The sequence below is a fragment of the Onychostruthus taczanowskii genome, unplaced genomic scaffold (assembly GCF_017590055.1).
Source record: "Onychostruthus taczanowskii isolate IOZ18803 unplaced genomic scaffold, ASM1759005v1 scaffold77, whole genome shotgun sequence".
Classification (NCBI taxonomy): Eukaryota; Metazoa; Chordata; class Aves; order Passeriformes; family Passeridae; genus Onychostruthus; species Onychostruthus taczanowskii.
In genome coordinates, this window is record NW_024505561.1 from 5247249 (window position 1) to 5267524 (window position 20276).

Consider the following 20276-nt stretch of genomic DNA (forward strand, 5'->3'; position numbering starts at 1 on the left):
TTCTGTATGCCATAACAAGATAGATTTTGGCATTATCCTGTGAATAACATTGATAGGTAAGACTTGAAGCACTTGGCTGTGTTTAATTAACAAGTGGTACATGGAAACCTAAATTGTACGACAGAATTAAATTCAGACAAATTAAGAAAATGAAGAAAAAGTTTGAATGATTTTTGTTGATATATACAAAATTCGGCAATAATTGTTTCAGAAAATAATGTAGTATTTAGTAGTATTTAAAAATAAATAATCTTTTGTATTTGGAATATATGTACAATTACTCTTTATTAGTTTCTGCTATATTCAAAATTAATGTCATAAGATTATTCTGTCAAATTACTTACAGAAAAGAATAATAAGGAACACGACACTATTGTATCTTTTGTGCCAAAATTCTGCTTTGCACAACTGAACGCCCAAAATAAAGTTCAGAAAGGTAGATTAACATGAGATGTAAATTTACTACAGTAAGAAACAGAAAATCTGAACATTGTAATTTATGAATAAATATTCTATCCTTAGTTTTAAGGAAAAAAGTACAAATAGAATATATGAGTATGTCTTCGCCCCTGATGGTTTTCTGAAAGGTATCTTGGGACATCCTGTCTTCCATACTAAAATATATGCCTTAGAAGACCTGAAAGACTATTTCAGCTTTTGTAATTACAAATACTTTCTGCAAGGAAAAATCCTTTTGGAATGCTCTCAGAAGATTGTTTTCTTTTCTCAAGAAAAAATAGTTAAAAATAGTTAAAGAAGCTGAGCACAGGTCAGAAAAAACCCAACATAGGACATATATCCAGATTAAACAAAAACATCTTATCAAGATTATGGGGCATGTCTCAGCAGTTCACAAAAGCAGTATCTATGATATTAAGAAAATATGTTAAACAAAGATTCCAGCACAAGGTCTGCCACTGAATATTCACAGTCCTCCACGGTAATGGCTCTGGCTACCTCCGAGATCAGCTCTCACTTCCTGACCACAACCTCCCTTCACAAAGGTACATTCTGCTGTAAGCAGGAAATCAGTGGGAGATCCACATGGTGTGGGAGGCCAAGCTTTCCCAGGAGCTAGACCTTAGTGCTGCAGCTGGCTCCCACCAGACAAAGCAATGGCTACTAACTGCACTGCTTGCAGAACTAAAACCAGAACTCATACATGCGGAAGGAATCAGCCAAGAAACAGCATGATAGAAGGGAGAGAAAAGAGAAAATACTTTTGCTACTATCCAATTAATCTTATAAATGGAGAAATAAGGGAGCTGACTTGATTATATTCCTTCAATTAAGTGGGAGATGCTCCAAGTCTGAGCTATAAAATACGTGGATATATTAAAAGCTCTCATACTTTCTTTTACAATTCCCTCCTGCTTTGCCACTGTTGTAGACATGCACATGGGTTATCGGTATTATCTGTACATATTGAACCATAAGCATTTTCAAAGTTTATCTCCTGAGTCTGTCAGTTTTGAACTTTAATCTAACAGCCACGTGCTGTGTGGTATGGCCAAGGAAGTGTCCATCTCACAATAATTTTCTGCAAGGTTTGCTAAAACTTGGAAGTCTCTTAGGAAAACACTTCGAAGGGTTTCTGTGCCCCTCTGATTCCAGTCTTGAAGTTAAGAAGGGAAAGCCAATGCTCTACAGCCAACTCAAATGTATTTCACTGGACACCTAATTTGTTATAAATCTCACATTAATTTAATTCTTTGTCCCCCTGAAACTTGCTGCAACTATACCTCAGGCTATGTGAAAGCCACTGAGATGTCCTTATTTTCTGCCAACTTCCTTTTTTCTCATCCACCCACTCACACTAAAATTACATTTCCATACTTCATCCAGTTCTTCTGGCCAAGAATTTATTGAAATATTGGTTATCTAAGAAAATTCCCAGCATACTGTGCATAATTTTCATACAAGTGTAGAAGTATAAAAGAACACTTCCCTCTCTGTCCCTAAAACTCTCCTTTTCCTCATATACAATGTACATTTAATACTCTAAATCCCTCTTTTAATCTTGTGTGCTTTTTCCAAGAAATCTTCCTTCTTTTACCGGAAAATACCTTCACAGTGCTTTCTACTACAACAGGGGGAATGCTCACCAATCTGAACAGTCCTGGTTTCTCTAATTTGACCGTTCTTCAACTCATGGCCTGCAGATCACATCCGGACAGACTAGATCAGTATGCAGGGGAGTAGGTCTATGGCAAGATCACTGAGTTTACATAAATTTTCTCTACAGGACCTCAAATGGAGAGCAAGAAATTATCATTCTGCATTTTCAGCAGTTTTAAGTTCAGAGAATGCCAGAGAATCCCAGTTTTACACACCAAAATGTTACAGATAATAATAAACAACTCAAACAAAGCAGTGCTAAGCTGCCTATCAAGCATCTGTTTGTGGGAGAGCCCAGGTGTTGCTGGCATTGGATGTAGAAGGAAGAACATGGTACAATTTGTATCCACACACCCACTCAGACTCCACACACTGACAGAGAACTCTTACGGGATGTATAAAATGTAAAGGGCATTTAGGTATCTAAAAGTGATTTCTTATAATAGTGTTTGGTTAGTTTATAACTTTCACAATAGTTTAAAAATTTGGAAGAGAAAAACCCATGCAACTCACAGACTTGACTAGAAAAAAAGGAGTATAGCAGAGAAATCTGTTTTCCAAAGATGTTCTTTTGATTTGGCATAGATGAAAATAATATCAAATGGATTGTAGTCATGGTTACGGTGATTTACACCAAAAAGAATTTTTTCCAATTCTTTTGAGAAGGTAGAATACCTTGAATAAAAAAAAGAAAGAATGCACTGACAATCTACTCCCCTTTTACACTTTAAAACAACTTTTAAACAAAGTGGGTAATTATAATAATTATAATACTGAAAACACTAGCTAAATTCATTCTATAAGAGAACATATATAAAATCTGTTTTATTGATCAGCACAAATTATGGCGCAGATTGATTCTAAACACAAAACCATATAGCAGCAGGTTTTTAGAGAAAGAAAAAAAGAATATTGCTGAAGTGGAAATAAAGGAAAAATAGGGGAATGTAAGGGTTTCCAATCAATTAAGCAGGTGTGGAACACATAAATACTGACTTAAGTCCAGGAGTAACTGGAGGGACTAGCCACAGTTCAGCTGCCACAAAGGAAGGACAGAGTCAGATCTGCCAGCAGGATCTCACCTTTTGATTCTGCCTTTTAATTCCACTTTTTTCTAATCAACTGCAATGCAAAAGCATGTGAAAAGTTTCTGAAGCCATCCCACGCTAACAGGAGCAGTGAGAAGGCATCCTGCCAGGCATTGAGATCAGTAAAATGTTTTGTCATGTTTCTTTTTTTTACAAAGAAAAGTCTGAATGTAAGGTTAATACTTAAGCACAACCAGTCATTCCAAGCTTGTTTTAAGGATATTTTTAAGATTTGATCATACACAAATGAGGTTGCCTTGGCAACAGCAACTATATAAAGCTAGAGTAATTACTTTCAAAAATCCTTCTTAGTGCTTTCTCTTCTTAATAAGAATGTGTAAATACCTTGTTTTAAGCTGCATTTATCAGAAATATTACTCATCATTGTTTCTACACTTGAGGCATGGCGATCCTAAAGTATGTGCCTAAAGCAGGTTGAATAATGCAAAACCAATTTGCAAATGCTCATTTAAATTCAAAAATTATAGTCAGATACTGCATATTTGCTTTTGGAGGGAAGTGAAAATTTGAAAAGAATTCAGCATTCTGTTTTCATACTGCAAGATCTCATTGAATAAACTGTGCCATGTATTCATCTGTCTTCAAACACAGTAACAATTCGCTTTTGTAAACAGCAAGCAAAAGGAATTAAGATGGAATTTAATACATCTAAATTATATTCATATAAACAGATCTACTGAGCCACTGCACAGCTCTGCATTGCATACTGTGGACTTACCTGTGTGGCTGAGACAACTTTAAGGTCTTTGTTCATCTCTTCATTACATGGCAGAAATGTACTCTGATTACCCTGGCATGGTGTTTGAGATCCATTATTAGTGATATTTGGCATTGTTCTGCTAGCCCCTAGGCTTGTCATTTAATAACTTATCCAGTTTTCCTGCTGTGCTTGTTAAAGCAGATGATGTCCACGTAGGCTTGACTCCTTCCTACAGCCTTCTTGGCCTGATATGCCATATTTTGCCACAGTCCTCCCTCCCAGGTCATGCTGCTCAGCTTTGGTTTACTGATGCCATAGAATACATCAGCCACAAGAATGGGCTCTTGCACAGAACTAGAGATGGCAATTAACACTAGTTGACAAATTGTCTATTTTCATTCATTATCAGAAGAGTAATGTTTTCCCCAACTCTTCTGCCCCCCAGCTCTGCAACTCTGCCTGTATGAATGCTGCCCTGAGTTATGGTTGCAAACACACAATAGGAAAGCCAGTTATACTACATAACAGCAATGCATAGACTTTTTATTTCTTGTCTGCGATTCTGTAACTTAAAATGTACTTAAAAACCACAGATGTTAATATTCAAAGAGGATTCAACAGTGAACAATACTGAAACAATACTGAAACATAATAATACTTTTGTCTATGCAATATTACAAGTGGTCAAGGATTGATATTTCTGTAGATGCAATTACGCAATATTACAAGTGGTCAAGGACTGACATTTCTGTAGATGCCATTAGAAATCTGGGAAACTACTTATCTTCCATGATGCACATAAATATTTTTTCCACTCCTTTAGTTTTATAAGGTGTCAGAAGTCAGATACATCTACTTACGCTGCTGCATCATCATCATCATGGTCATCATTCCAAGCAGTGCTAGTATTTTTCAACTCCAACCATCCATGGGAGACTAGCAGCTTTTAGCACAATGGGTATCAAATATATCTGTTCAGGGTCTGTTTTCTAGTGATTCCCAGGCTTACAGATAGGGTAATATCCTCTAAATAATTAGAATAATTTCAAAATTTTTCCTCATCTTCATTGATTACACAGATATATCAACAACTTATCCAATTTTTCTGCTCTGTTTGTTAAAGTAGATGATGACCATTTAGGCTCTGTTCCTTCCTTCACACTTCCTTCAGTGAAGTGTGTTTTCAAGATTGTAATAGTATCAAGACACTTAAAAATCCAGTGTGATATTCAGAAACTTTAATTTTCCACTAGCTTCTCAATGAATAACAGCAGAACTGTTTCAGAAAAATTGCTTCAGATGATGCATGCATTAAAGAACTAATATATCAAATCTTGAATTTTGAATTCAAAGGAGATGGGGAGACTTAAACCAGAAGAGGATCTGCTATGATGTCTGTTTTAGGCTGAATTATACATAACCTTTTAGCCTATGTTCAATCATCCTAACTTTTATTCACTTTTTATGTAGTTTGACATACTGAATAATCTGTTGCCTTTTCTTACAATACTCTAGGCAAGATATATACTATCCTATACTCTTAATTTACCTTTTGATCAATATATCTGTTTTCTTCAATTGCCGATCTTTTAGAGTGGTCACATGAGGAAGAAGATGCTGAAGGAAGTCTTCGCAGCAAACAGCTGGTATCTTGTTGCTGGCGATCAATAAACTGCTTCATAAAACTTTCCCTTGGGAACAAATAGAGAATATTGACACATAAAACTCCAAGAAGAGTTAATATTTGGTTTTCCTTCTGACATGTCACAATCCATTAATGCTGAGATGGAAAAACTCCTGAGAAAAAGTTGTACTGGGATATAGATGCATAAATGAACACAGTGCCAGAACAACTGATAACACCTGAATTAATTTATTAAAGAAATCCGTAACTGAATTGCAAGTTGGATCTCTTGCATGTAGATTAAAAAAAAAAAAAATTGCTTTTATTATTTATTTATTTACCAATTAAAGTGCTAAATATTTCCAGTGCCTTTTGCCATTTTCAGCTCTTTTGAGCTCATTAAACAGCAAGTTGTTACTTCAATATAAATCAAATGCTGATATAATCCAAATGAAACATACTCTCTGCATGAAATTATTTCTTGAAGATTTCAAACAACATCTGTTCATATAACTGCTTTGAATGTCATTATTAAGGCGCTTCAGCAGTTCTGTGCCTCACACATGCCATGTTTAAAAAGCAGAAGCATTTCTGTTTACAACAAATACACATTCATTTTGCCGTATTTTAAGTTCAGTAGAGTTGCCTCTTTCAGTGTGAACTATATCAAAACTAATTTTTCTCTGGAGAGATATTGCTATATAGTACAATAGCTTCAGATTTAAAGATATGATTTGCTAGTGCTAGTTTGAAATCCGTTTCAGTAGTTAATAGGATCATGAATGAGTACAGAATATGCTGGGAAAAACACAACTAGAAAGAAATACTAAAAAAGACTAAGTGTAGGAGAAGAACACCCGCCATATATAACCAAAAGGTACTTTGACACTAAAAGTAAAACATCTGTGATTGTCTTCTTGAGGTCTGGAAGACTGATTTTCATGACCATTCTGACCAGCCTAATTCTTTTTGTTCAGCTAAGGTACTACAAACAGGTCAAACCAGTTGATTTACCTTCCTTGTGAATTTAATCAAAAGAAATGTAACCTTGGTAGACTCAGAACAATGGCAGCAATCCTTCACATCATCCTCTCTTGTGGCATGTGCTTGTTGAGGATATTGACATGGGCAAGAGAGGATCTGTTCAGCCAGCTTGTGGCATTTCAGCAGACTTTGCAGCCTGTATATACTAGAGCAGCCCTTGGATTTTTTGTCAGACTTTTTTGACACCAAGGAAAAATAACTGTACTCTAACTGATCATCACAGATTTGCAGAATGGTTTGGGTTGGAAGGGGCCTTAGAAATCATCTTGTTCCACCCTGCCTGCCACGGGTAGGGACACCTTCCACTAGACCAGGTTGCTCAGAGCTCCATCCAGCCTGGCCTTGAGCACTTCCAGGGATGGAGCATCCACAGCTTCTCCGGGCAACCTGTCCCAGCACCTCACCACCCCCACAGTAAAGAATGATCTAATAGATCACTGGGCATCTGATCTTTAGTTAAGGTGAGTTTCACAGGAAAGAGGTAACTATGCAAATACAAATAAGGGACAAGGTCATCACAGGCTAACTGATATTACATGCTCTGTTTTATCCTCTCTAATGATTTACTGCCAATTTACCCTAGCTTTAAAAACCTACATGAGAATCCATTAGACTGCTAGTCATCTATGTGAGCCAAGAAAAGAAAATCCAAAGGAAAGGAGAAACAACACACTTTTCAATTATATTGTACTTATGTCAGCTCTGATCAGTCTAGCTGCTTTCATGAATAAGGTATAAGGAATGCTAGGATTGCTTTTCCCCAAATGAGAGAAATGAGGTATACCCAAAATGCCACATCTTTTGAATGCCTATGTTAATTCTGTTTCATTTTTTATTTTCTGATCTATCTGCCTAACACACAAGAAAAAAGAAAAATTAAATATTTTGGGTGTTAAGTGGCCCCAAAAAAGTTTAAAACATGCTAGCAAAGGAAATACTTCAATACCTTATTTTTGGAACTGTGAAATCTGAAGGAAGCTTTGAGATTTTCACCATTTGTGGCCTGTTTGGAAATTTTTCAAAGATGCGTAGACGCAAGGGAAGCTTCTCCTTTGTATCTGCATTAGCTTCACTTTGCTTTAGCTGAAAACAAAAAATAAAAAAAAATAACAGAAAGGGAAATTTTGCTCTGTAATATCCCACTCATTTTTCAGAATCCAAATAATAACAACGGCAATAATTTAAAGAAGCAGAAGATGGCAGCAAAGACCTACAGAAAGTGAATTTGATACGAGTTAATGGCTTGTGCTAGAAGCTTACAAATGCTTAACAATACCATGCCTTTATGAAAGACATAAAATGGGAGGATTGCTAATAATGTTAATTTTAAAATACAATGCATATTTGTGCCCTATTCAATGTGCTTATTTCTATTAGAAATAAGCACATTGAATATTTCTATGTTTTCTTCATAGATTCTAACACTTCCACCAAATAAACACCCAAAACCTTTTCTTATTAGGCACATCTTCCTGTATATGCTGACAGCTCTTTGACACTGAAAGACAACACAGCACTTTAAAAGGCAAAAAATTTTAAGAGAATCCAGCTCCCAGAACACAAAAATAACAGGACAACTGCATTTAGATGAGCATTATAAATAATGACAAAGAACTCGAATCCATCTACATCAGTGATACTTAGCTATGGCAAATCACAAATGTTGCATTTATAATTATCCAAAACCAATTATTCAATGGAATATCCCCCATCCAAATACAGAAAAGGCAGGCAGATACATGTATCTACATGGACAGGTGATGGCTAAATAAATAAGATAAACAGACATGATATAGAGATATGATTCATGAATATTGATTACCTTATGTAGCAATTCAGGTGTGTTATTGCAACAAAATGCAAAGTCAAAAAGAAGCAGTGAAATGAATTTTCACATTTATTTTAAACTGTATGTGTATTGTATATTATTTCAGCACACATCCAACTGAAATTCCAATTCTTTCCTCATCCCTGCTTGTAAGCAAAGGAGTAGAAGCTTAATTTTTAAAATACATTTTCACCATCAGCACCTGCAGGGAATACTGGTAATAGACACCAGCTACAGATTTTTACCAGGGGCAGTTGCCCAAGAATTCAAACAGAGCTTTAATTCTCATTTGCCCTGCCTAGTGAAATGCATGCTCCCACAGCATGCTATAGAAGAAAAACTGCTCTGCTGCACTGTCATGCTATCAGCAACATCACCACTTCCAGCCACAGGACGGCTTAAACTGAAAATCAATTCATATTCAGTTGGATAGAAATTGTCATGTGGGCTGAAAACTGCAGAAAACCGAACAGCTACAAACAAAGACTAATGATTAATGGTAAAGCTGATTCAGAATAAAAGGGAAATGTTGCATAAATCTGTATTGTGTCCAGTCTTGTTTCATTGCTCTATTAATGATCCTGAAAAGAAAGAAATTATGACATTAGCGCACATGATATTGAAACGTGAAGAGTTGCAAATACCACATCGCACAAGGAAAAGGACCCTTTTAGAAACAGTGGCAGGAAATAAGAGACTGAAAAAATTCTAGATAAAGAATAAGAGCAGAAACTAAACAAGAACTTGGACTTCAATATAGCATCAAAAGGCCAGTTTGGGCAGCAATTGCATTACCAGCCAAAGGTTATGTTCACAACCAAGCTCTGTTGGTTAGATATTACAGAGGCATTAAAAATGATATACAAGTTCCCAGCTCATCTCTGTGCTGCTTTGAAGAGAACATATCTGGGTATGAATTAGTTTCTAAATGCTGTTTTACCATTTTCTCACTGACAAGACAAAACAATGCTGAAGAGAGCTATGAAACCAGGGGAGGGCTGTGTTAACCAACTGGGACAAAGGAGAAAAAAGAAGAGAATGACCAAAGGGTCCGATTATTTACTCCCCTACTACCATAACTGATCAAGTAAGAGCAAAGGAGATTAAGCAAATTTATGTAGTAAATATCTGAAAATAAATTACTTCTAGAATACAATAGTGTACACCAAATAAAGGAATGAGAGAACAAAATTCAGAAACAGAATTTCTAGGATGAGAATAAAGATTACTAGCCTTATGGGAAAATCTCTGAGTGTTCAGAGAGATCTCCAGAGGGAAGTGCCTTATCATTTCAAAATCAGACTAGTCAGAACCCCTGAAATGTCACAGTATTGCTAAAAGAGATCTTTCACTGAAAAGGAAATTAATTGGATAATCTAACAGGGCTTTTCTGCAACACTGTACTGTTGTTGAAGGCTTTGGGAAGGGATTATTTTTAGAGGGAAAAAAGGTTTCCAGTTTCTGACACTTGTTTCTCAATAAGAAAACGTTGCATAAATATGCATATTTTTGGCACAGACAATGTCACTTACAGCTATGAACTCCTGTTTTCATAAGTCAGTGTATACAGAATAGAGAGCACCGAAATGTTGTCTGAACTCTAAGTGCACAACAGAGCACGGACAGCTTGAAAGCGGGAAACTGTATAGTTCAAAAGGTAAAGAAGGGGATAGGAGAATGATTTAAGATAGCTTTAAAACAACCTAAAGTCAAGGCAATTCTATAGAATATCTCCAATTACTCATGCTGTGATAATATTACATATTGGGGAGTGTGAGGCATTTAGCTTCCCTGAGTTCTTCTCTGTGCACTTAGGGTGTAATTGTTGCTCCACATGACACACATCCTGTTTTGTACTGCTGCTTAGAACCTTTATATTGCAACTTTCTCTAACACTTGACAAACACTGATTTTTAAAGGTACAGGATTATTTGAAATGGGCCTATGATGGTGCAGAATGTTTCTAGCAACAGCTAGACCCAAATAATCCAATAAACTCAAATAAAATATCCGGACATTTTTCTCTACGATTTTCAGGTTTTATTTATTACTCTTACTATTGATAAGGAAATGCACACTGGCCTGATTTGCTCTGCATAGCCCTCCATCTGCAGCCCAAGAGCCTACTGGAAATGCTCAACAGTAATTTGTCAGCCTGGCTTGGCTAAATTCTCTTGTGGATGGTAAAAACATTAACAGCTGTAAGGCCATTGAAGAAATTTTTGTCTATCTCATTACTCAGATGCTGCTTGAGTTCACACGAGCATATTTAATGGCGCAATGCATACAGTACAACTGTCCACTCTGAACACATATCAGATGCACTTTACTAAATAGCACCAAAATAGTGAGGAATGTCAGAGAGGATATTTTAATTTGGGATTCCTGTGTGGTTGTTTGAATAATACTTACAGGTCCCTGAACATCAAGCTCTCCCTGATCTGTTCACATAATTGTCTTCGATCAATCCAAAAGACAGCTGTGAGGAAAGGCAGACTTATAGGTGAAGACAATGTTAGAGTGATCCTTTTCTCACAGAAAGGCATTATGGCCATGTCTCCACTTGGTTTGGAGCAGTTTGAAGTCTGAATCATCAGCACTTCTTGTCTTCTGGTTGAGTTTATGTGCTGTGTTGGTAAGCAAACCAGATTCTTCTGGGAGGTAACAAAACCGCAGGCTCCACCTTGGCTACACAAAAATGCCATCCAGGATCAAGGATCCCAAGCAATGGCTGGTCCTTAAGATGGCTTTGAACCCCACGTATGATGGGACAGGTAGTCCAGTGTGAGACTGAATCAGTTCTGAAGAGAATCCGTCCGACCTGGACACACTGTGAATGGGGTGGCAGCAGACAACACTGCTTTATTGTCCCAGTTCTCTCCAGTGCCACAGGTGTTACATGGTATAGTCCTATCCATAGTACTTACTGCAGCTTCAGTTGAAATTTATTTTTGACTTCAAGGTTTCCTTACAAAAATGTGATTGCCAAAATCATCTTTTGGATAATTAAGATCTGGGCCCTTAGAAATGAAGAGAACCTGTAAGTCCTTGTCCTAAATACACAACGTAGGAGGAATGGTGCTGAAAGTGGAGGACTGGGAAAGGCAGGGCAGTATAAAGAAGACAGCAGATAATGACTGTGTATGAGAAAAAAGGTCATCCAGATAGTAATCACTGTAAATGTGGTCAGGGTGAAAGTAGTGAGTTCTTTTAAAGCAAATACTGCAACTCCTTTAATAGCAGAGCTGCTGAAAAATCTCTAGAGAATTGGAATGAGACAATCATCAGGAGCTGATTAGGAGAGCTGCATTTCCATAATCTCTCCCTGTGTTTGGCAGAAGAAATATGCCATAGTGCATTTCAGATATTCAGGTGTGTGCAAGGCAGTGTCACACCTGCCCTCCAGCTGACATCCTCTCTTGTGGAAGCAGGATGTGAGAGAGAAGCGTCTGCACATGCAGAACTCCTGATTTTCTCAGGTGGAAGCTGATGGTCTGAAAGGTGGAAGTGCTCTGGGGTCTGGTAATATAAACAAGATCACTTGAACAGTTCAAAGGACAAACTAACATGAGTATCTCTTAATATCACTGATTTGCATTGAGGGATAGAAACAACCTCAAAAGTATTGATCTTGCCCACACAAACCAAAAGCTTAAATTTAACAAAGTCAATTTGAATTGGAATCATATCTTGTCAGCAGCATTTGTTCCTGAGGAACTGATAGGAGCTACAATAACTGGAAGGAAGTTATTAGAAGTCCCGCATTTGTGAAATCTTACTCAATATCTGTTAAATTTGGAAGACCTAATGCAAAACTTACAAAAAGTTATCTAAATGATCAATTAAGATATAGCAGTCACAGTACCAAACCATACTACACACAGCATATAAACCCTGTTAAAGAGAGAAGTTTTTTATTACAGTAACAGATCTTGTGTCTATGGAAAATGAATGTATTCTGGTTCCTCCATCTGTCAGGAACTTTTTCAGTTTATTTTATTCTTATATTACCAACAGTGCAGTCTCTACTCTGAATGCCAGCACCACGGTGATCATAGCTTCTGAAATCCTATGGACTTGGCAGAATTTTGTAGGTGAATGAGCTATATTAAACGAAGATATGCATATGGGTAAGCTATCACATCACACACTCAGATTTGGCATCAAATTGTAACAACATTTTTGTACCTGCATTTGATCTAAGATTCAACACAAATCAGATGTTCAGTTAATATTATCTACACCTGCAATTTCATGTACAATGAAGAAAAATGTTGATTTTGTTTGAGCACCCTGCACTATGAAATAAAAGGAAGGTAAAATCAACCTGGAAATTAGGGTAAAAATTGGATAAATAGAATTTGGGTAAAACTAATACTCACAGTGTTAAAAAGAAGTATTTATGAAGTGCAGATCTTATTAGTATGCCTATAGTCTTATAGAAAAGACTGAAAAAAGCCTAACCCCTTGCCTAAAGTCACATGGCACATGGTGCCTTCAAGCCATAATGTTTGCCTCTTGGTTCTTCTAGGCCCTGAGTGGTGGCCCTGAGACATAATGATACCAGTTATTTTTCTCCAGGTTTTCCAATTCTTCAAGGCATCGGAAACAACATGTGAGTTTTTGTGTGCAATTCTCCTGCACAGAACCTCTGTAGGATGGCATTTGGGTTGTGCATTGCCTAACTGAGAGGCAGTTTGGTGGCAGGTGGGAGAGCACTACACAACTGTGTGTCTTAGAGTACGACCTGGTGGAGCCTTGTCTCTTCTTTCTTTGAAAGCAGTCTCTCAATTAAAATATTACTTGAAGTATATCAAAGTATTGCCTGGAATAAAGGACCAGGAGCTCAGGAGAGAGCCAGCAGTAAGGGAAGAGTTTTGCAGCATGCAAAACAAGGGTTCAGTGTTGGAGCTTGCTCTCTTGTCCTCTTTTACTGCTTAGATGTACCAGTAGTGAATTTTGCCTTTTGGGTTCACCTAAACAAAGGGGACGTTGCAAGCAGTAAAAAATTCTCCCATGTCGGTATGGTTAAACAGAACCTAAACTGATTTTAATCGTGTTCAGCACTGCCATGGGGAATTTTCAGTGAAACATACCAGAAGCTATGATCACCGTGGTGCTGGCATTCAGAGTAGAGACTGCACTGTTGGTAATATAAGAATAAAATAAACTGAAAAAGTTCCTGACAGATGGAGGAACCAGAATACATTCATTTTCCATAGACACAAGATCTGTTACTGTAATAAAAAACTTCTCTCTTTAACAGGGTTTATATGCTGTGTGTAGTATGGTTTGGTACTGTGACTGCTATATCTTAATTGATCATTTAGATAACTTTTTGTAAGTTTTGCATTAGGTCTTCCAAATTTAACAGATATTGAGTAAGATTTCACAAATGCGGGACTTCTAATAACTTCCTTCCAGTTATTGTAGCTCCTATCAGTTCCTCAGGAACAAATGCTGCTGACAAGATATGATTCCAATTCAAATAGTGGAAAACTCAGCTAGCAAAATTTGGCTAAGATATAGTCTGTTTATGTAAAAGAAGACAGGAATCCAAATTTTCATAGTTTCTCTGTGATCAATTGAGATAAATAAGATGAATTTTTCAGAGCTATTACTTCATACTGACTACAGACTGCCATACATTGCTGCATGGTTTACACTTTAGCCTTATTTCCAAATTTTTTTGCCTCTGCAGGGGCAAGTGTTATACAATTAAAAGAAAATGGGCAATCCAAGACTCTGTGCAGTCAAGAATTTGTAATCACGCCCCAGGAATGTGCTTACCAGATCAGATTCAACCTTCTTGCCTTTAGACGGAAGTAGCCACCTAAATTAATTTAATTATGTCTTTTTGTAGCCAAAAGTGATGAAGAGACACTTGTAGAGGTCAGTTCAGATCTTGGGTTGGCTATTTATTTCACACATTTATTTTTTGTTTAATTGACTAAATAGGGAACTTGAATCCAGCATGTTCTTTAAATCAGATGCCTAACTCCCAGTGTTAGGCATCCAGACCACAGCATCTACGATGGCATTCATCTCAGCTAATGACAGTCTCTCAAATGGGAAGTAAATTGTACACTCTTCTAGGCACTTCTTATATTCAACTAGAAAAGGTGTCTCCACATATTGGCTCATCTCATACTAACAAATAAGTGAGAGAAGCCAGATGGCCTGTCACCTCAGGGTGACTGCTTCCCTGGATACAGGGGCAGGGTAAGGCTACACCTGTGCCAGTAGTGGGCTATGGGCTTAAGAGCTGGAGTGAGATCCATCACTGTGTTACACTGTTAGCAAGACAGCCTGCACGCTTTTTGGCCAGCTAGCACTCTCTGTGATCATGCCTGAGCACAGTTTGGCACTTATTCCAACTGGGCATGTTCCCTGTAGGCAGTATGGGCACTTCCTTTCAAATGGGAGCTAGTTTTGGGAGAGGAAAATAACTTTGCTGTATGTACAAGCCAGGCTCTGCCAGCTGGCCAGCTTTAAGGACAGAGAGCACGTCCTGGACAGCTTTCTCTCCTGATACAGATTGGCTACATTACTAGCTTTGAGAAGATGCTCTAGTGTAAGGAAGACGAAATAGTTAATAGATTCATAGAATCTATTAATCTATCAATTTAGGTTGAAAAAGCCTTCTAAGAGCATACAGTCAAACTACAGACCTAACTCTGTCAATATTTATATTATCTTAAGATAAATAAACCACGCCTTTATTTTAAAACAGTTCAGGGGTAAGTACATATTTTGATGGATAGTTTAAAATAGATAATGAAAATGAAACATAAATTTAATGTTAACATGCCTAACTCTTCTTTTAACAGCTATTTCACATATAAATGCCATAATGAATATGAAAAATACCATTTTCATATTCATTATTTTTCTCTTGGCATAAGTAGCAGACACATTTTTGTTTCTATACAAAGGTTAGTGAATTGCAAAAAAATAACCATTATAATAGAAAATGCATTGCATGCTCCATTTCACCAGGGGAAACTTGAGACTTCACGTAAACTTGTATCACTCGTAAAACATGTATCATTATTTGTTATGAACTATATATGCGATGAACAACAAGCAACTAAAATATTTTCAAGTGAACAAAAGCATCGCAAGATGTATGAAGTCTGCTCTTGTACAAATGTAAACATTCAATATTGACTAGTTACAATGTGTTCATCTTCAAGATTCAGGGTAAAATTCATTTCAACCTGAAAGGGTGCTTCTACATGGGAAGCAAACAAATTACCATTGCAAGACAACTCAGAGACTCTTGATATTTGCTTTCCTATTCTAGCTTCTACACAAAGGAAGATTCCTGGAGGCAGCTTTGCAAACGATCCTTACCTAAATGTAGCTGACACACATCTACATCTGCCCTGCCAGGTTCACAGGAAAACAGAGCCAATCTGGGAAATTGTAATTTTGTGGGCAGACCTTCAAAGGTTTTCACCACAGGCAGCTCCCATTTACGTAAGAAAGAGCTGAAGACACTCAGTGAACCAGTTTGTGACTGACTGAGGAAGTCATCATCTTGACTTTCTATCAGGATACAGACAGCGAGAAGTATTCAAAATGCTGAAGAGCAGAGAGGTCATAGAGATAAATAACTCAATCTGCAGAGAACGTGTATGTCCCTGCCCACAGTTTAACAAAGGAAGATAACTTTTACCTAGGTCTTCTTCGCACCTAAGTATTGAAGGTCTGAAACTTTTCCCCATATATGCAAAACTTTTATTCCATGTGATTAGTATACGCTGTTCTATGCATTGTATGAGGATTACATGAGATAGATCACCACTAAACTGGAAGGGACAGCAGGCATATCCAACTTGACTCACTACTTAGTTTCATCTGCATGGCAGGAAACACACCATGCTGGGTTTGGCTGGGGTAGAGGCAATTTCCTTCATAGTGGCTGACATGGGGCTGTGTTTTGCATTCTCGCTGCTCACAACAGAGGGATGTTTTCCTTATTGCTGTGGAGCACTTCAACAGAATCAAGGCCTCTTCTGCCTCTCACCCCACTCCACCAGCAAGAAGGCTGAGGATGCACAAGAAGCTGGGAGCTGACCCCAGCTGATCAAAGGGGTATTCCAGACCATATGCCATCATGCTCAGTATATAAAGCTGGGGAAAGAAGGAGAACGGGGGGATGTTTGGAATGATGGTGTCTCTTTTCCCACGTCACCAATAGATGTGATGGAAGATGGCTTTCCTAGGGATGGCTGCACACCTGCCTGCCCATGGGAAATAGTGAATGAATCCTAATTTTGCTTTGCTTGCATGTATGGGTTTTTCTTTATCTATTAAACTGTCTGTATCTCAATCCACGAGTTTTCTCACTTTTAGTCTTCTGATCCTTAGAGTAAGGGAGCAACTGTGTGTCTGGGGTAAAATCTTGACACTTACCTTTGGTACATGAACCTAATTCCAATTTTCAAATCCAACCTACGTGATCCACATGAATTTTTGAGTGCTGCTTGAGGTGGAAGCAGTTTTGTGTACATGCTGAAAAGTATTTGTCACAGACTGTGATGTAGGTGCTTGTGCAGCAGATGGCATTTTGTTTCTGTTGGCTGTGGTAATGCAAAACTGTGTTTCCTTCTTTTTAGTTGTGCAATAGTGTGTTTGGACACCCTTGTAAATAGATACTTTGCTGGCACAGGCCAATATTACAATATCTTCTAACACACATATGATCTCTACAAAGACCAAAAAGATGACCTACTGTATGTAATTAGGACAAGAATGTTTCATTTGAAACCCAAATGGAACACAATTCAGATGAAACACCAAATATCCATAAAAATCCACTTACATAAGTAGGAAATGTGACAATGAGTTCATTATTCTTGCTCTTATTCACAGGACTAAGCCAACATCAACCACAGTGCACAGTACTTCTTTTAAACTTTTTTTTTTCTAAGTGCTTTTATTATAAACACCATTATCATGTGCATTTGTTTCCTTAAATGTATTCAGCTAAATATGCATGTGGCTGTATGATCTGATCTGATCTGATCTCTATGCAATTTCATTTGTTTGGGATTGCCACTTTGGAGAGGGTCTGTGGAGGGGCCATGGAAATTTATTCTGTAATGTAGTTCTAGAGAATATAAAGGAACACTCTTCACAAAGATACCTGGTCACACGACAGGAAGCAAAGAATAAGCCATTTGCTTAATGATAAAGAGTCTCTCTAGATAGAACAAAGCAATTCTTCACTCTGAAGACAACCACTGGAATGAGTTGCCTAGACAAGCCAAGGAAATTTTATCACTGGAGATGTCCAGGAGCTGATCTGATAGGACTCAGGGTGATCTCATCTAATGGCCTGCTCCCAATACAGGTTGGACCAGGTGTTCTTCAGAAATCCCTTCCAGCATAGACTTTTATGTAATTCTATGATTTGCAGATAGCTATGAACTGCAGGACAACAGATAATTATGCTCTTCAGTTTTACTGTTGTGCATAGACATACATCATCTCTTAAGAACTTCTGCTTTTTTCCAGATCATTACTGGGCTCTATTAGATTCTCTGAGAAGATAATGAATGAATACAACTTAGATCTGAGTATTTGCCATCCACATAGTGGAGTAATTTTTACAATCAAATATCCTTACTTAGAAAATGTAACTGAAGTTGAGAAAAAATTCACCGATGTAGCTGAGGCCAAAATTCAGGACATTTCTTTAAACAGGAGAGACTTTGTCTTTGCACAAATTAGCTGCCCCTTGCCTTTTTATGGATGGTTGGTTGCTCATTTTGAACTAGAGACAGAACATTTAACTTGACATAAGTGGCCTGAGTTTTAGATTCCTTACAGTTACACAGTGTTTTTCCAGTACAGAAATTCAGACAGAAGATTTATTTTACTAAAGGACACGTAGAGACAAACCTATACAAGTGGTAATTGGGAGGTCACAAAGGCTGATCCAAACTACTTCAGAAACCTTCATGACTTGGCTAGATGAAAACAGAAATAATTTGATGTTACTGGCCGCCCTTTCTTCCACACAAGTTTGCTGATGAAATTTTAGCCAGAGCTAGACTCCTGAGTGCTGTTATTCCCTTTCACAAGAGATGGAGATTGTTTTCTTTGTGTCCTTGGGGTTATGGACTCCTCCTTTAAAGAGAAAGATATGTGTAAGAATTCTCCCTTCATTCCGAAACAGTGCTCCCACTCACTGGATACTATGCAGGAAAACCCTGCAGGCTTCCTCATCTTCTGTCACATTTTTGAAAGAGTGCCTGGTCCATTCTTGAGGAACTATAGAAGGAGAAGTCCTCTGAATTCTAAGTGGAAAAGAAGTGCCTGTCTTAGACTCAGGTTCCAAAAATACAGCAAAAATATAATTAATCAGTTCTTCTAAGCTGCTAGCTCTTTTTAATGAAGCAGGAATTAAATCTCATGCAGAGGCCAGGCCTCTATTTTTTTTTCAAGAATGCAAAAGTTAATTACAATGTGTACATAAGTGCATAGATTCACAGGCTCCTAAGGGCCTAAAACACAATGCAGACCTCTGTGGCACAGAGGGCACAAAGGCAAACTCAGCATGGATTTTCATGAATCCAACTGCTATTGAAATAACCGGTAATGCTACATAAACCCTTCATTCCAAACTGCTGCAGGACTGCCCCTTAATTCAGAGGATGGAACATCTAGAATCACTTATGTGCCCTGACAAGCACTTGCATTTTCCTTTGATATAGACTAAATAAAACAAAAAGATTAAATGAGTTCCTGGTGATATAAAAGCTAGGTAAGCATTTTATTGCCTGGCGATATACATGAATCAGCAGAAGCTTACATCTACATTTTTGTTACTGCTATTCCCACCTTCACAGCAAACACAACTCCCATCCCTCCTCCTTGAAAAAATGTGTGCTTTAAATATGATTCTTGGCTAGACTATTGAAAAGTCTCTATTTTATACCACTTTTTTTTCACAAAACTTCCTCCATGAGAAACCCTCTTGATTTTTTGGGTATTTTTTTGGGGCAGATTGGATATACCAGGAATTGGGAACTTCTGAATTAATACTTAGGTGTTTATTTCACCATTATGAATAAAACATGTCACCCAGAATTTGTGATCCATTGATGCTGTTTTTAAAAAAGGTGACAGATGTTGTAAGAGGTAAAAAAAAAATTCAAACAACACTGGTGTCTTGAAGTTACAGCCGTGAGGGGACTTTCAAAACTTTCCTAGTTATTAAAGAAGAAATAGTCTAGCATGAATAGTTTTCCAGATGACCTTATTTTCCAGTCTTGAAAGGTTGTCTTGTCTTCTAGAAATGGACACAGTCTCTGTAAAGCTTCCTACTTTTGAAATAATGCCTATTTAAGTGTTCTGCATAAGTCCCAGGAATGGGGAACCAACCTGAATTTTGTGAAAATTCTGCCTTCCGTCTACGATGAAAAGAAGGATTTTATGCATTTTATGTAGTACATAAAATCCAGTGTGGAACCATTACTGTACTTTTCATTGGTTAATGAAATGCGCTTGACACTTATCTTCCCTGGAACTTGTTAAAAATCCATTCACATGGAATCAGATATAATGAAAAGGTAATTTTTCATTTTTATTCTATTTTATAGTTATTTCCCATTTAGAATTACCTCAAGCACTGCTCTCAGAATAAAAATACTCTGGAGACAAGTAACTCTAACTAGGCTTAAAAAAGCTCCTTGATTTTCACACACAAATTCACATATATAAAATTTTATGCCAAATGTGGTTAAATTAGATATACCAATTATAACACCTTGTTCACACAATATGTTCATGAAAAATCGCTATGCTGAAACTCCCACTTTAATGCTGAAGCATCAGCAC

At 37.3% G+C, this 20276-nt stretch overlaps 1 protein-coding gene across 2 annotated transcripts in view; it reads right to left on the reverse strand.

Moving 5' to 3' along the window:
* Nucleotides 1-20276, reverse strand: part of NALCN (sodium leak channel, non-selective) — a 212108-nt gene that overhangs the window by 49861 nt on the left and 141971 nt on the right. For both annotated transcript variants that reach the window (XM_041423382.1, XM_041423381.1), the window contains 2 exons: nucleotides 7542-7678; nucleotides 5477-5618 (listed from right to left, as the gene is read on the reverse strand). In XM_041423382.1, coding sequence (XP_041279316.1) covers nucleotides 5477-5618; nucleotides 7542-7678 — 279 coding nt within the window. The remainder of the gene's footprint in view (nucleotides 1-5476; nucleotides 5619-7541; nucleotides 7679-20276) is intronic.